At 31.3% G+C, this 19,035-nt stretch overlaps 1 protein-coding gene across 1 annotated transcript; it reads right to left on the bottom strand.

Moving 5' to 3' along the window:
* Positions 1 to 2,390: 2,390 nt before the first annotated feature.
* LOC101246086 (uncharacterized) lies at positions 2,391 to 12,393 on the bottom strand. The gene is made up of 12 exons (XM_004229441.5): positions 11,974 to 12,393; positions 10,427 to 10,610; positions 7,454 to 7,522; positions 7,278 to 7,376; positions 6,210 to 6,289; positions 5,278 to 6,100; positions 4,441 to 5,123; positions 3,476 to 3,560; positions 3,275 to 3,326; positions 3,137 to 3,186; positions 2,866 to 2,913; positions 2,391 to 2,759 (listed from the first exon to the last, which is right to left on the bottom strand). Exons 1-12 carry the CDS (start codon positions 12,285 to 12,287, stop codon positions 2,583 to 2,585), a joined length of 2,664 nt encoding a protein of 887 aa, XP_004229489.1. The 5' UTR covers positions 12,288 to 12,393; the 3' UTR covers positions 2,391 to 2,582.
* Between the last annotated feature and the right edge of the window lie 6,642 nt (positions 12,394 to 19,035).

The following is a 19,035-nucleotide window of genomic DNA, read 5'->3' as shown; positions in this document are numbered from 1 at the left end:
TTTAAAGTCTTTCAAATCTCTATTGCTTCAACTTAAGTATACTGTGTTTGTATTTGACTTTGTCGATGAATTTTGTGATACATTTTATTATTGTCTTATATAAGTAGAAATACTTAAAAAATAATGATTTCTAACTTCACAACAGCAAAAACAATTGAGAAATCCACTTTATCACTATATACAATAACAATTATCGTAATGTGATATTCTAAATATTAAAAGTATTTATTCAAAAATAATTTTTGACTCCACAACAATATGAACAATCATAAAAGAAACTTTATTTCTATATACAATAACAATTATCGTAATGTTATATTTTAAATTACATAATTAATTTTTTTGATACTACACTTAATATCATGCCGTAAAGAAAACTCTAAAGCTTACCTCCAAAAAATAACCAATATTTTTTTTTAGGTCGTTTATTTCCTAATTCATTTAATTAATTTCTTCTTCTATATTTCGAAACAAAGTTTTTTTTCTGTTGACATTTTCTTTTGTTGTTCTCTTTTAGTTTTTTAATTGCTCATTTTATTTAGTTTAAATTTTAATATTCATTAGAATTTGAATATTAAACGTTCTACATTTGTATTTGATTTTATCGATAAATTTTATGATACATTTTATTATTATCTTCGATAAGTAAAAATACTTAAAAAATTGGTTTATAACTTGAGAACAATGATCCAATTGGTAGTATTCTTTTTGAGAAAAAACAACAAGAAGAAGATAAAGGTAGATATGGTACTTGACAATTGACCTATTTCTTTGGACAACCATTCTTATATTTCAACGCACACTTTGGAGTGCTATATCTACACAACATTATAAACGTGTACTTTGTACCATTTTTCATCCACCATATTAATGACTAATAAATTTCTTTGGTAAGAAGCTTATACTTTGTAATTTTTTCCTTCTTTTTACTTGTTCGATATATATTGTATTCTATTTTGAGAAAGTATTAAATAAAAGATATTAATTGATTAGATAAAAAAGGTTAAAATTGCTTTTAAACTATGTAAAATAGATCACTTATAAATTATAGTATTATATTTTTTTGGGATAAAAAATATACTTTTGTCGTTATCTCAAGAGACCACAAATATCTTGTGTATGGAGAAAATTTTGTTGGGAGCACCACTCCTCGAATGGACCCTACAGTACGCGATCCAAATTTAGAGCCTGTTTGGCTAAGCTTAAAAGCTGGTCAAATTGACTTAAAAGCTGATTTTTGATTTATTTAGCTGTTTGGCAATACTCAAAATAACTTATTTTAAGCCAAAAGTTAAAAGCTGGGGTAGATGTGCTTTTTTTTTTAGATTATAAGTTATTTTAAGTTGACCACATTTTTATCTTTTTGCCCTTAATATTTTTATACAATCTCCAAATTACAACATAACCCTAACATCTCTTTCTTCCATTTTTCCCTTTTCCCGTTTGACATAGCAACTTCAGCACTTTTATCCAAACACATAACTGCTTATTTTAAAAATAAGTTTCAGCACTTTCAAAAGTACTTTTTTAAAGCTGCTTTTATTAAGCCCATCCAAACGGGTCCTTAGTCGGAGCTATAATATAAGCTCCGAACACTGAATGAAAACAAAAAAAAAGCCATCCATCATAATTTTTTTCTTCTAAGAACTTCTTGTGATATTTCTACTTGATAATATCTACTAAACGCATTTATCAAAAAAAAAAAAAAAGTGGTGTTGATAATTGAAAAGAAGAAAATCTTCACACAAAAAAAGAATTACAAATATTTTTGTATTATGAAATGAAATTTATTAGACTCTATTGTTAAAATAATATCAACAACTTTTTTTTTATTCAATTTAATTTATTGATTAAACTGAAATTTGCACACCCCAGCCTACCAACTAGTTAGCACGCCACTTCATTTTTTTAATTTTTTAAAAAGTCCAATATTTTATTTTCCTTAGAAGTATATTTTTATAGTAGTTATATATCAATCACAAACAAATTGAAATATACAGTAATATGAATCAATCACTATCATACCAAATGAAAATAATCTTCTTTTTTTTTCTTTTCGAAATGCAACATTTATCTATTATAAAGTCAAAAATACTCCTAGAAAAGCAATAGGTTGAATATTCTTATATTGGATCCCAATCATTAATCAAAATTCGATTGACTACTAGTTTGATTGTTACCTTGATATGATTGTGTTGTGCCAAATAAAATATAAAATACCAACCTTCTCCAAACTCCACACATAACGAAAGCTTTAATACATCAGACTGCGGATTGAAGGAAAATACAGTATTTTTATGATAGGGAGGGTGCTGTTGGTAAGTCACTTGCATAAAGCATTTGGGTTCCAACAACACCATTTATAAAGAAAAAAAATATCAAGACTAGGGTAAGGCAAAATTTATATGTACATTCATTAGCCAAATGCAATTGCCAGCACTTTGGAACAAAAATATGAACCCGTAAGATTTCAGTTTCAGAATAATGTCTGGCATAACTTTGACATATTAATTTAGTTGCAAAAAAGATTAAAAGTTGTTTAAAAAGGTAGCAGGGAGTATATCATTTACTTCTTAGAACCATCAAATGAGTTGTACAACAGCTGCTACGCGAAGTGCTCCATTTTGGAGAAGGTCAGATACTTCATCAAACAACAGGGCCGAGCGCCAGCCCCATCCTTTGGGAGCTTTTGGCAGAAGAGTTCCAGTTTGTTTGAAGCTACCAAACACCATCACTTCTCTCTTTGAAGGAAAGATCAACTGGTTTACCAAATTATTGACAGGAAAAAAAAAGAAGCAATTTTAGCATGACATTTGCTGAAGATAACAAAGTAAGGGCTTTGAAACTTAGCCTTTGTAAGTTCACCTGATATCTAGCAGTAACTTTTTCACGGGAATCGACATACATATGCACCTGAATACACAATACAGAAAAGATCAGCAAGGACAAGAAGAGAGAATCAATGTTCACTTATAATTTTACATAAACACGAGAGATGGGAAAGGAGGAGGATCTATCAGATATACATACATGTTCACGAATGGTTTTAGTAAGGATTAAGAATAAGAAACTAAAATGCTGATCCACACTTCAAAAAACTTCTATTTATTCACGAAATTGAAAAGGAAAAGTTCACCTTTCTAACTGGATCAGCTATTTCTGCCTTCCTACGATGAAGAAATAGCCCTGATATAACAACATATCAACAAAGTTACAAAACAGGTAATAAATCTATTCTCATCATGCAGATAATTTCAGAGGAATACAATATTACCAAGTGTTCGACGTCCCTGAGGGTCTTCATCACTGAAAGCCTGAACACTAACCTAAGGAATGCAATATAGTAGATTGATTAACTCCTTTATTGGTTGCAATAGCAAAAATCTTCTGAAGAGCAAACTCAATCATTTGCATTTTCTCCCGAACAAATACGCGAGTAAATGAAATGCAAAGAAGAGTTGAAAGATTCACAAACCTTCCATAACGAACCAGCATAAAAAAATTCTTGAGAGTGTTTAACTTGGCCATCATTAAGCCTGAGAACATCATGAAACTCAACCCTGTGAAGCAAGTCAGGTGTAAGTAAACACTTCTGTTAGCATAAAGAGAATGAAAGGAATCTATTTTCATAAAGAGGGTACTGAATTCAGAATACAGAACAGAAGGAAATTTACACAACACAAAGAAGTCTGTCTACTGGAAAATTGAGACTCCTGCAATTAGAGAGATTGTTTATGGATGTATTTCATTATCCAAAGAAGGAAACATGGAGAAGCCCATAAGAATCTCCCTGTCGCAACTGTTCATTTCTAGGTTACAAAAAGGTAATCAAACATTTTCAGGTGATTTGAATGATTGCATCTTTGAAGGGCAAAAGATGCATGTTTTCTACCAAATGATTGCATCTCTTAAGGGAAAAAAGTTACATCTTTCTGTTCAAATCCTAGAAAGTATAACATGGAAGAACCATGAGAATCTTCATAAAGATTTCAAGAAAAAAAATTATGTCCCTGATTTTATGACAAAATTGTTTTAGAATATTTTTTTCCCAATAAGTCATTGACGTAGGATATCTGAGAGTTGAAAGGGTAAACACAGAAATATGGACAGAGCGAAAGCTTTATTTGCAGTTTCTGAAGCTAACAGATCAAATGGGCAATATCTTAATGATATGGAAAGGTTCACCTTATTACGAAATGAGAACTATAATCAAAAGAACATCCAAGCATGTTCGCTGTATTTGTCTCTTCAATGTAAAGAGAAAATACAAGTTCTTCTCAATGGTTACAAGTTGCATGCTTAGGAGCTACATTAACTGATACTTTGAAAAATTAATCCAAGAAAGGAAGTATACAGAACCTAATCTATGGAACTCATTTCACATGCAATGGATTGCCATAATGCAGAAGCCAACCAAACATAGCAGAAAAAATAACTTACCCGAACCGAAAGGGGGGAAAGTGACTTAAAGGAGTTTTCATATCCAGTGATATAGCAGTACTTCCATTCTCCCACTCTATTCCCATTGCATGTTCAGACGAGCCTGGCATCTGGGGAGAAATACTGCTTGAACTTGGGCCAACAGTTGATGGTATTTCCGGTCTGCTTTGCAGTTCTGTCTCAAATCCCCTATCAACATGAATATTAGCACTATTGCTTCCTTCTTGGCTGAGCCCAACCAGAGCAGTTAGTCCATCTCCAGCAAGATCCCCGCTCTGTTCTGCTCTATTTTCTGGGTCATCATTGGCAGGAGATTGCTGACAGTTCCGGTTGCCCATACCAAGTGGTACACGAGAGAAAACAAAACGAGTTGGAGGCCAAGCAACTGCAGGCACAAATGTAGATCCACGTCCAATACCAGCTAGACCATCATTGGGGCCCCTAACATGAACCCGAACAGGCCTAAACATGCCACTTCCTTCCCTGTGAGGCGAGTCAGTGGCATACATATTTCCTATATTGTTGGATGGATTGCTCTGATCATGATCTGACATGTAATATCCAGTAGCTGCGACTCCACGCGAATTTCCAAATGGCTGCCGACAAGCACATGCCATGCTCACAAGGCAGCAACTTTTGCAAGTGTCAGCACCAATTTCCTGTACCCGCTGGCTTATGAGAATCTGCAAAAAAACACAAATAATTTAAGAGCAAAAATAAAATTAGGAAATAAGATATCTACTATGATTAGGAGGTACATAGACAGGCAGACTATTCTGTCAGCTATCATTTTTTTTTAAAAAAAGAGCAAAATGGGGAATACATATAGTTACAGACCTGTAGCCACAACCCGTCATTCACAGCTTTGCAAGGGAACCCCATTTCTTCAAGTTGCTTTCTCACACTAAGAAGTGCATCAAATGACATGTTACAATATAAAAGTGAGCCACCCTCAAAAATGTTGGCAAAGGCATCATAATCTTCTCTACTTACACCTGAATGAGCATTTAGGCAACTTTTGACTTCTCTCCGGCCCACGGTTCTACCACCCCAAGATAGAGGAGTGAAATTGCATCTTTCCCATTCATTTGGAGTCATCAAATTACAGGACGAACCCATTGATGAGAAGTTCCTCTGATCCCCACAAAGCCAACTGTTGTTATTCAATTGATAGCATGAATCTTCTTCAGATGGCCCTTCCACACCCATATTATTGCCCCCTAATCCACTAGCTCCAGTACTACTTGGCATTTCAAAATAAGAACATGAAGATCTGACTTCATCAGCATATAAGAATGAGTTATTTGATGAAGGACGTCCACTGTTGCATGGGTATCTTGAATCCGAGTCTGACTGAAGACCAGCTGATTCTTGCATCTTTTGTTTAGAGTTGGGCACTTCAGTGAGGGAATCAACAATACTATCTGCAAGCTCAACCAAGATATTTTGACCGTTGTTACAACTATCAATTCCATCTTTTAAGCTTAGATGTCCTAGTCCAGATTCCACCCTTCTGTCATCAGTTAAATTCGTTGGCACTACTCTGGAAACATCAGAAATTGTACTTGTTCCAACTCCAGAACCAGAACATTTTTCTTCATGATTTTCTGCCTTGCAAAGAGCACTTTTTGCAATAAGTGTACATAAAGCTAGTTCAAACCTGCTCAGATTTGCAAGTAGAAAATCAAGATAGAGAAAGAGTCATCATGTTAAACTAAAATTTCAAATATGATTTTAGCAATTCCTACAAAATTAGCCACAGTTCTCACCGTTTCTTTTCGGTAGGGACCCATAACTCGTCTGAGATCAGTAGAGCATTTAGTGTAGGAGCAGAAAGTTTTGGAAGGACCTGGTCACAAGACAGTTTACAAGCCAACTATTTATCATCTCATGGATTTCATTATAACTCAAATAAGAAAAGAGAATCATGCATATGTAATTTTGTTTTACTGATAAAGGTGTAGAACATGCATTCGAGAAATTGAACTGCAGAATCAGGTACTATCTCAAGAACAAAACAAGGTCTCCACTCTCCACATGCTTATTTGTGACTGGAAGCTAGGTAAGTTGCTTTAACAAAGCCGCTAAAATGGAAATAAGCCCATGTCAGAAGATAGGCAGGAATCTCTACATATGTGATTATTCGCTATGTTGCTCGGACTTTTCAAAAAATGTCAAGGGGTACATGTCGGATTCACCAAAAGTAGTGTATTCTTGGAAAATCCAACACAGGTGCAACATTGAAAGTGAAGAGTCCGCACAACTTAGATTACTCGAAAAGAAGCTGCTGTAGATATTTTGCATAGTCTAATGAATCGCAACTTAAGATAAAACTCTTAACCCCAGTTGCATCACATGTTCAACAACAAAAAACTTGCACCACTTAGCACTTGCATGCAAACATCATTTCGCACCTTGATGTGAAAGTGCAGTTTGTTAAAGACATACTTCAGGGTTTCATAAAGAGTTGGGAATAACTGAAAGTGCTGACATACACATTGAGAGAGGTATTTACTTATCGTTGCAATAAATTAGGAACAGAATTGTCTTTCTGGAGAAAATTAGTTTCTCCTAGTATCACACTAAATTAACAAAATAGCAGCCTGAAATTAGAAGGAAGATAACCGACTGATACTCAAATACACGTGGTGCAGCAGAGTGTTTTCTTTTGATAAGGTAATAGGGAATTAGAAATATGGTACAACAGAGTTTCTGCTAGGCTTTGCAACATGCGCATCCGGAAAAAAAAAGCTGTTAATTTAAATAAAAGGAGAAAGTAGAGAGGTAACATCCAACATTCACTGCTTAAAACCTTAGCATAGTTTCCAAATAGTTACCTCTTTCAACTCTATAGCACCACTTTGACATAAGTATCCCCAACAAGCATTTCTAACTCGTTCACCATGTAAACCATAATCTTGGCTTTCTGCGAACACCTAAGTTCCAAAACAATGTGGTTAGCAAAATGCATGAACGCATGGATGATGAAGTAAATTGAGCAGCAATCTGGAACCTGGTATGTTAAGAAATTTGATGTCCACAATTCGGATATGATGAAGTCTGTGCAAATTGCACATAAATCCTGCATGATGAATGTTAAATCTGTACTGTTATACCAATGAAGAAAATTAGTTATGGAGCAAAAGATTAGACACATCAATCAGCAAATTCAGGAGGATTTTTGTTGGTTGAGAAATCAAAGTAATTATTGATAAATGATAACACACCAAGATAATGTCAGCTTTACAAAAAGTGCAATGGCACTGTACATCACATCTCCACTTTGCACCAAAATATAACTAGGGAAAAAAACGAGAACTCTTGACTCTTGAAACAGAGCTCTCTACATCCTTGAAATTCAGTCACATATTTTCAAGTGTTCTTAATATTCTGAGAGGGCATCTTTAACCTATGAATTCTTAAGACTGTATGTCGAATTTTAATTCAGATTAAGAAAATACTATGGGATTTGTTCAATCAATTGTTGTAAAGCTCCGTATTTTTCTAAAATGATAGAGACTAATTTCGAGCTTAAGGATGTGATTTAATCCAATTCGAGTCACGCGGAGTTATGAGTGTAATTAAGTCATGGAAACACTTGTAATTAACATTGATATAGCTTGGAATAAATTACAATTCGATGGTATAAGTGAATGAATTAATTGGATGAATCAGTGTTATCACACTGTCTAGGAATAATTAATTACCTATGATTGAGAAATAATTTATGGGAGTAATCATTTTCCACAGATTAGCCATTGATATATTATGCGGAAAAAAGTATTAATTACCAGATGTTACGAAATGGAACAAAGGGATGCTACGTGTGAAGTGAACAAGGGTGGTAGGGGGTAAAAGCAATTGGAGGCAAGGATTTTAGCTGGTCAATGGTATAAAGGTGCATAACAGATAGATGCCAAGGATCTAAAATCCGTAAGTTGGCAGCAAATAACGAAACAGAACAGTGACTCTTTACAATTGCACCAAGTACCTGGGACAGTCGTGTCACACCTCACACCTATCCCCACAATGCCGCTGCTGAAGTCTTTTAAATGCCTTAAGGGTGAAATCAATGTTTTATTTGTTTGGTTCTTGGCGGTTAGAGAGAAGGAAGAGCTCCTACAACGTAACTGCTGCCTTGAGGTGAGTATTAAATACATTGCTTGGTAGATTTGGTTCATTAAATACATTTCTTAACACTCCAACATTATGACAATAATAGATTTTCAATCACAATAGTATCTCAAGAACTCAAGTCTTGAAAATTCTAGGGTTTGACAAAGAGATAATCCCCTCACTCCAACTTTGCCACTAGGTACATAACCTAGTTGCCTCTACCTCTCGTGTCGGTGATGGTATAGTACTCCCAATGAATGATGAAATCTCACATGATTTTGATCAAGCTTTAATTCTAAAAATGAGGACTTCGAAATGTTTTTACTTTGACATTTCATTACTATCTAAATTGAGAATTAATATAAATGTTTCATTCTTATATCAATGTCTATGCATAGCACTTGATTTCTTTAAATCTTGTCTCACTTCTTGGGGAATAGCTTGTATGATACGTACTAGGCATGTTAGGCCTTTTTGCCATTCAACTTTTGATTTCAGGATTACGGTTGACCATCCTGAGCCATGCTGTTAGGACAGCTCCACCTCTTCTTGTTGGATACTTTTAGTGAGACTCCACTTACTTCTCGTGGAGCTTAGATTGTTATATGTCTTTTTGAGTCACCGGGGCTTGTCGTTGTTGACTAACCTAATCATTTTCATAGAGGTTCCCTTAATAGTAGAGGTTCTTTCGAGTTATATTTATGGTTATTCATGACATGTGTACATGAGACTTTATTATTTTTATGAATATTTCCCTTTTTGAAAAAGAAGTGATTGATTTAATGGTTATATTCATGCATGATTTTCAATACTTCAAAAGTTGAGATTTCTAAAAGCTTTTGCACACATACTTTAGGTGCATAAGTAGGAATTATTACTTGAGTCGGTAAGCTTCAGCCAGGTAGAGTTTAGGGTGTCGGTCACGTAAATTTGGGGTAGTGTTATCAAAAGCAAAAGGCCCTAAAATATTTTAAGGTCTATTGGGTTTTAAGCGCATATAAAGCATGGACTTCAGTGAAAAAGGCACGAAGGGAGAAAATAATACAAATCTAAATGTTTTGTTCAAAACTATAATTATAAGCATAATGAAAAATATATGAGCAAGAAAATTGAAAAACATATATGATAAAGTGAAACATTGATTATTTAGTGTCGCCTCTATAGAAGACACTCATTGGCAATGAAAATGACAACATTGAAGTGCACATTAAGCGAGGCGAAGTGCTCAACATGTTTTGAGCCTCGCTTTAGGGTTTAAGAGCGCATTTGACAACACTGATATGGGTCTTGACAATTGTGATCAAGGAATAACAATTTAAACACCAACTTGGGCCATGCCTATAATCTATGATTCTTAAGACTCTGTGTCAAATTTTGATTTGGATTAAGAAATGACTACGAAATTCATTATCAATTGTGATTAAGGAATGGCAATTTAAACACCAAATGATAGCAGACTCCAGTTACTTCCCTTTCAGAAGGAAAACTGGCTAAGTTTACAAATCCTTTTTCCTCATGAGGAACTTTAAAATAAAACATCCGGAAGAACTGAAAACTTAAAGCTAACCAGAATAATGAAGAAATATACCAACTGGTATCTAAAAGATAGTAGAATAAGAATATATTTTTTTTAATAAAACACTTTTTTTATTTCAACATACCCTTATAAGAGTTGCTGAAAATGATCATGCAGGAACTGCAGATATTTGAAGTACAGAAAAGCAATGCCACCATAACGATATGCAGAAATTTTTACAGTACGTCTTGGCAAAAGTAATCATGTTTCCATCCCATTTTCAAGACCAAACTAATGGTGTCTATCAGAACACAAGACTAATTAGTAAACCATTATATGTTTCACATTCCATACCTGAAGATCAAGAAATGATGCAGCAGCAAGAACGCGAAATGCATTATTATCATTAAGCTTGGGATGGTGTCCATACAGATATGCTAAAGCTATTTCAATAGCCTCCCCATTGACATTGCTATCATCCACTGTCAAGGTCAAAACTGGAGCTTTGGCTTCTTTCCATGGTCCCTGAAGCATATTCCTGTTCATTAAACAAGTACATAAACTAGAGTTCAAGAAGATTCCTTACTTGTATGCAAAAACCAATAATTTTTGTGTATCAATGCAGCAAAATATGAAGGCAGAGAACATAAATAAACATGATTTCGGTGAATGGTCCTCCAACCTCTTTCTCCCTTGGCATCTGGCCTTCTAACATTGTGTTTGGAGGTAGATGACCCTTTCCATTAGGCACTTGTAATGCATCTTATTAGAAGAACATACAATAAATAGCCTTCGCACTTCTACATGCATGTAAATACTGATAGAGTTCTGTGATAAGGGATACAATGGTGAAGGCTCATTTACATGACCCTAATTTGTCAGGATGGTAAGTTTTATAATGAAAGTAAAGCATGTAGACTGTTATCAAACATGCAATAAATGAGACCAGACAGCATGCAGTCTTGAATTACAAATTTTAACCAAGTGGATGTTGCTAATTAAAAGATTACAGGAAATGTACGCTGAGGACTCTGAGTACAATTAAACTGGAACAAGTGCAAGGGTTGCAAGAGCAGTTATGGATACATGACGCTAGTATCCGACAGGGTGTTTTGTCAGTGGTAAAGCGATAATTCTGAAGTCATTACTTCTTCCTTCCCAAAAAGAATGACAGTTGAAGGTTGAGGGTTAACATATTTAATTTCAGTATGATTCAGGTTTAAATTTTATAAATCTTCTTGAAATAAAATGTACATTTAGAAACTACATTAAATGCACTGTGGATTACAATTTCTATAAAAATCTTCCTATAACTAGAAAATCTATTGCGATCATTCAAATAGAATTATAGAAATAGTGTTATTTTTCTTCGCTATACATGGAGTAATAGATACTAAGGAAAAATGACCACGAAAGTAGCCATAAAACATCAAAAAAATTTCAGCAGAATATACAGTAATGAACCAAACAACAGAAAGCTCTGTACATTTTCAACGGAATTATCAACGCAAGCCAACTAAATTATATCAAAGAATGAAAAGAGAGCCCCAATGAATGAAGTTGATGGGTGTAATAGGAGGTCATGAAGTAAGAGTTGAGGAATTTAATACTACTCATGGTCAAATGAGATCCTAACCAAATTATATCAAGAGAAAAAAAGCACTCCCCACCAAGAATAAAACTTTTGTACTCTGTGACAAATAATTATTGAAGAGAACGAAACCAAATCATATCAGAACAAAAAACTCCACCAAAAACATCAAACCTTGTGCAAATTAGCCTGAATTAGTGAAGCAAAATTACAGAGAAAGTCTTGTACTTCTCTAACTGATAGCTACAAATGCAAATAAAGTAATACCAATAACGGAATTAAACGGTATAATTGGAGACCAAAAGCGAACCTGAAATAAGAACTACGGGAAAGGATTAAGCGATGAAGGTGATAAGTAGAACCCATGGCTTGAACAATGACATCGGAAAATGAGCCGTTGTTAAAACCTTCCAATTGAATATGATCACAAAGGGATGTAAGGTTACAATCCAATGCTCGAAGTTCATTGCTAGTCCGGTCGTTATCGGAGTGTTGTGACTGCAATTGAGTTGAGGGTTGTCTTGTTGTTTCCATCGGTAAAGATCCTCCTCCTCCGCCGGTGCCGGTGCCGCCGCCGCCGTAGGTTCTCTGATGCTGCTGCCGGTTAGGGTACTGTGGTTCCATTTTATGTAGCCCAAAAGGCAAGCGGATCCTACCGGAAAATTTTGGAATTTAGAAACAGAAAACGGTGGGCTGTAATTTTGGGAAACAAAAAGGGAAAATTTTCCAAAATTAAATATCCTATTAGCTTTTGATACAAACAAGCACGGGTATGGATCCATTCGGTCGGGTCGGGTCGGGTCAATTTTAAGTATTTTTTATTTGGTTTATCAATATTTTAGTTTTTAAATACATTAAAATGATAAAATATTTTTAATTGATTTTGATCTTTAATGATTTGATTTTCCATTTAACAACAAATAAATATATGATTTATCTAATAAATTTTTCGTGATAAGACAATGATGTAACTTACGAATGATCATAAAATAGAAACAATAATACTCAAGTCTCGATAAACATGAAAAAAACTATACATGTATAACACAAAGAGTAAGAGGAATAGAGTTCTTACTTTAGATTTTGAGTTTTGATGGTTTGCATAATGTTGAGTTGTGAACTCAAAGTCACGCTAAAGTATGAATTGAATGCTAAATGACAAAGACATAACTAGTAAGATATTAAGATTAATATTTTATATTTATGTAAAGATAAAAATAGTAAATTACTATAGTCTTAACGAATTATCGTTTTATACAATAATTCAATATTAAATATCATTATCGAACCAATGATCCGATAACATTTTTAATAAAACTATTAAAATCGTTAACCTAATAACCTAATAGCAATAAACTAATACTCCCCCCGTTTCAAAAAGAATGACATCCTTTTCTTTTTAGTTTGTTTAAAAAATAATAACCTTTTTTTTTTGTAACATTTTGCTTTCAACTTTTCACGTGGCATATTTAAGGCCACAAAATTAATGATAATTTTATTTTTTAACATAACTTTAATTTAGGACCACAAGATTCAAAAATTTCTTTATTTTCTTAAATTCTGTGCCGAATCAAACCAGATCATTCTTTTAAAATGGAGAGAGTAACACTTTTCTCGATTCGATTTTTGTACACCCCTAATAACAAGTTTATTTTTTGGTTTAAAGTTTTTTATTTCCATATACTTTTGGGTTGGGTTTTTATGATTTTTAACTATAATTATAATATAATTGAATAAGAGATTGAATTGAAATTGATTTAACTTTTTTCTTGTTATTACTAAACCAAACAAACAATGGTTGGATTATCTTTTTCACGTCAAATTAATCAAATTAAATCACAAGTCAATTTTTTTTATTTGTTTGACTTGATTCTTTAATTTGAGTTTACTTGACAATTTAACTCAATTTAGGAGAAGTAGTTAAATATAGAAAATTTTAAAAGAATGTAAACACTAAGTAATACAAATTCCACTAATTAGGAGTAAATTACCTTTTGTCGTGTGAGCTTACAATATCACCAATTTTACAATAACTCACACTTTGAATATATGTATTTTTACACGTTCAAATACATGTTAATAAGATAGATAATTAGGAAAAATGACATTTTTGACCCTGAATTATATTTTATTGTGTTTTTGATCCTTATGTTATTCGATGTAAAATATTTGACCTTTAACCATATAGATATATATAGAGCACTCTTCCGCCAAAGTTGCACTATCCAGAAAGAGTTCAAATGATTCCGAAGAAAAGACGCTAGACATCCTTCGAAACCCACAACTGTGGATCTCGATTGAATTCATTTTTTTTTCAAATTGAAAAAGAGATATACACAAGTAATAAAACAAAACAATAATATCAGAAACATCATAAGTTTGTCTAACATTGATAATATATATAATAATGAATATAAAATATAATTCGAACTTCATTTGATTAGTTTCAATGGGAAGCGACTCCGGGATGCTTTATCGATCAATTTTAAATTAAAAAATATATAGATTTAAATTAAAATTCCATGAAAATCGACGGAAAAGTTACGTGTAAGGTTTATTTCCAAATATGGACACAAACAACTCAAGAAACAGAATCAAAAAGATTTCATGAAGATGGAGACTGACAGAAAAGAAGACCCCTACCCAATGCAGGGGTAAACTTTCCTTTGAGTTGTCAATGTTTTTTTTGTAACAAATTTGCACAACTGAATATATTTCTTTATCCTTTTTTTACTGCAAAAATAGTTCTGAATTCTAAACATAATTAGTGTATTCGATTGAATAGTTACATTATTCGTCATGTTGGCCCTGTTTGTTGGTTAGTTGAAGTTTGATGATTGTTTTAGCTTATTGGTGACCTCGACTGCTCAAACAGGACGCCTATTTCTTTATATAATATTATCCTCAATCTATGCTTGAAATTTCAAAGCCATATTTATATTATACTAACGTCTTATTAATTTTAACTTATTTAATAAATAATTTTTTACCTCTTTTCAGCCTACGTGATATTAGCTTAAGAAAATGTCAACACGCGCTGAGCCCAAAAGATAGTATCACAGGCCGAAAAAGCGTAGATTGTTATTTATAAAATAAGTTCAGAAATAATAAGACGTCTCTGAGATTTCAAACATAAATTGGGAAATACTTGTGCATTTTCCCAATTATTTACTTTAATAAAAGGAAATTCGAGATATAATCCTTCAAAATTTCATAAAAATAATCAATCTTAAACAAATCGGATAAAGTCAATGAAAAGAAAGAAAAAAAATACGATGCATATCACGAATTCAAACCTTTATCACATAGCTCATATGTCTATGATTAAAAACATCCATACTTAAAATCATATTCTTTATCACATAACACTTAATAAGGTATTAAGTAACAAAAACCACTCACAACATATAAACTTCACTGATTATTCCCCTCCCCATTACAGTAATTATTTCTAAGAAGACCATTTGAATTGCAAAACTTGTTTGCCTTGAATTTTGAGATATAATCCATCCATTTTTGCATGCCATTCACATACATTATTTGCACATCTTTTAGAATCTCTTTTATTATCAAATAAAACAAATGTACCATGTACTCTTTTTGATGTTTGAGCACTCAAAGAACAAGAAGCAGTTGCCTTTTGATTTGGATCACCAAAATTTACTGGAAATGAGCTTTTTGTTCCTTTTGGTATTGGCAAAGTTCCATCATCAAATCCCATAATTATACAATGAGCTCCTATATTAGCTCCTAATTCATTGTAGATTAATACATTAAATTGTATACAATGAACTAAAGAGCATGAATAATATAAAGTCAAAAGAAGAGAAAGAATTTGCAAATTGTATTGTGAAGACTTCATTTTTATGTGGTTTAATATGAGTGAAGTATTAGTCTTTATATAGTCGTACAACATGAAATTTTATGGGAACAAATTAAACTCTAGAATAATCATATGCTAATATGTGATTATATAGTAATGTTTTTCTTTAAATTAATATTACTAATTTTGAAAAGATTAGGATATGATTCATGTACTCAATTAACTATGTATTATTATGGAGAAATAAGTTGATAAATGTTATTTAAGATAATTGCTCTCGTTTATCTTATTAGTTTTAATTTATCCGTATCTTTATGGTTCTCCTAATTTTTGTCTAATATGTTAATTTTTGCTAATGGATATATGTGCTTTTGATTTATTTGATTGTAAAATTTTATAAATTTAACGACTTATCAAGTGTTAAGGCGTTTGATTAATAAGTTATATTAAATTTTAATGTTATTCTATATTTGGGGATAGGATAATACATAAATATAATTAATTTAATTTCCAATGATATAAAAATTTTCTTGCTCAACCATTATGTCAAAGGATATTGGACTAAATGTTAAAGATTCTCATCATCTTCACCTCCTCATTGCTCTTAGTAATTTTGAAGTTCGATAGCTATGTATCTTCTATTATGTTGATTTCATTTGTATATATTTAATCAAGGCCGAATGATTTTTTAATTATAAAAAGTAATTTTGAAGTTTAATATGAATGTATCTTTTGTTATGTTGATTTCATTTATATATATTTAATCAAGGCCAAATAATTTTTTTAATTATAAAAACTCTTGTTTAGTGACTTGTTAAGATCATTTGGCAAAATTGAATGGTCCATTGTTAGAAAAAAAAATAGTTTAATTTTGTTTTATTTTAACAAAATTGAAAGACTTTTATATTAAAAAAATGGTTTAGTAACTTTACTGTAATAAAAGATGAGTAATCATATATAAAATTAATTATATTTTCTATTTTTTAAAGAAAAAATCCCTTAGTCTTTTCCAACTTATTTATAATTAATAAATATCACTTCTCTTATATATACAAAAATGAAACTAATCTCCAACTTTTGACCTAATGGTTATTTTTCCATCTTCTATTTATGTGGCCATTAAGATAGCCAATTGCACATCAAATTCTTTAGCTTAGCTTCCATTAGTAAGACCTTTCTAATCATTGATTAGCTAATTACAGTTATGCATATATTAGTTATGAGGTAATTTATAGTCTCTAAATCTGAACACTAAATAATTAATGTTATTTGTTACAGTATATTAATAAAAGGGATATTACAAAATTTTCATTTTAACAAAATACATGACTTTTGATTAAAAAAAAAAGTTTTAAAAGTTTTAATAATTATGATTTGGAGTATTATTTTTTCGTTCAAAATCTTGATAAATAACAATACACCAAAAATATTATTGTAATCAGCATTTTTGACAAGCGTCAATTCAAGAAAATTATTAATATAAAGAAATACTTGAAAGTATTTTGAAAACTTACCTATTGGGAAAAAATGGTGTTTGATTGATAAAATAGAGAAATAAAGTTTTTAGTGATGAGATAAAAAGACACGCCCAAAATAGAGAAGCTATAATTTATTATTTAATAACTTATCAAATAAATTTGAATGTTATTAAGAATCTCTTACAGATCTGATTCGTTAAGACCTCTTGAGGTTTTTTAAAAATCTAGTTTTCGAATACGTGCAACGCACGTGTATTTCACATTAACTAATTTTTTTTTTATAAAAATAATACGAGTTATATGAATTTGAAAGGAAAGATTACTTTTTGTCTGATTTTAACTTCAGAGTCATTTCATTTTTGAATTTTATGTAAATAGTTAGTAAAAGAGTATATATATCTAGCTATATATATATATATATATATATATATAGCTATTAAAATCAATGTGTTTCATGCATTGCAACACCGCATTAAACTAATAACTTCAATTTTTTGATTAAACCTCTAAAGTATATAATCTCATATATAACATTTTTTTTCTCTAGCAATACATGCACTTAAATATATTAAAGTGTAAAAATAAACAAAAGATTAACAACATAAAGACACAACAATTTTAACTAATTAATCAACATCATCTGAGAGGTAAACTATCTCGTAATGGTTCTTTGACATTGTTGCCTCAAATCTGCAATCTGCTATAAGAATCTCAAGCTTTCAATTGTATGATATAATTTGAATAGTAATACACTTATCTAAATTATTGTGCAAATCAATTGGAAATGCATCCTATATTTTTTCTAAAAATGTTGTGTGTCTATATAAAACTTAATAGAGTACACGAAAAATTTTCTAACGGATGAAAATTAAAAGAAGTAACAAATTTAAATTTAATGGGATAAGTGCATATATAATTATATAGTAAAAGATAAACTACACTAAGGGCTTGACGAATTCATGGACTTCACATTATTATTTCATAATTTCAGGAAGTTGAAACGAAATCAAAATATTGAAGAGAGAACAATTTTAGGAAGATGAAAAAGCTAGCAATTCCAAGACAGTGAATATAGGCTGTTGTAATTTGTTTGATAATTAAAATTTTACTCCTATTTAATTAGATTGTGTAACAATTAAGTAGTACTACTAATTAGATCAAGTATTTTTATTTATTAAATATTTTTACTAAGTAAAAGGCAAAGAAATAATTCAACTTTGATAATCAAAATTCATTGAATTTTGAAATAAATATTAAATAAAAAAAGTATATTTTAAGTAATTTCAAAAAAATAAATTAAATTAGATATTTTAATTAAGAATTATTCTAAAGAAGTGCAAAAGTCATTAACATTTTGATGAAAATGTTATGATTTAATATTTATATTAAATAGTTAAATATCTTTATAACATTTAAATTTATAATAAGAGTTAAATGGTAATTCAACTTTTAACTTTTTTGGTTCCCTCTCTTATAATAATATATGATGATAAAACAAATGAACTGAATCTAGATTCAGACCTTGAGTTTTTTTTAAAAAATAAACAAATAAATTTAATGAATTGATTCAGACCTAAAAACCAAACATACTTAATGAACTGAATCTGAATGATTAAAATTTAGACCTCTATTAAGTGAGGCCTTACCCAACCTTCAAATTTTTTAAAGAAGATGGTGCTATCTGAAAATCCTACACAAAACACGATTTCCCTCATTGCAGAACTACTCAAATTAAGAAGGAAGTCTCGGATTTGGATGACATTAAAAGAGAGATATCTCACGTTCAATAAACTTAAATTCTTAAAACTGATGTGGTTACATATATATATAAAAGGAAACGACGAGTTGGAACGATTTTTATTACATGTATTAACACATGCCCTCTTTTTTCTTTAATCAATCACAAAGACACTCAAATCACATGTTAATTAAAAATAATAAGGACACCTATTCTAAAAAGAGTTCAAGTTATGGTAAATTTGTACACTAAAGAAATTAAAAGTGTTAGTATATAATGATTCCTATAATCCTAAAGCAAATTGGTTTCTTCCTTATTCTAAACTCTATTGGG

This window comes from Solanum lycopersicum, chromosome 1 (assembly GCF_036512215.1).
Source record: "Solanum lycopersicum chromosome 1, SLM_r2.1".
Taxonomy (NCBI): domain Eukaryota; kingdom Viridiplantae; phylum Streptophyta; class Magnoliopsida; order Solanales; family Solanaceae; genus Solanum; species Solanum lycopersicum.
Note: the sequence above shows the minus strand (reverse complement) of the source record. Positions and strands in the feature narration are given on the sequence as shown.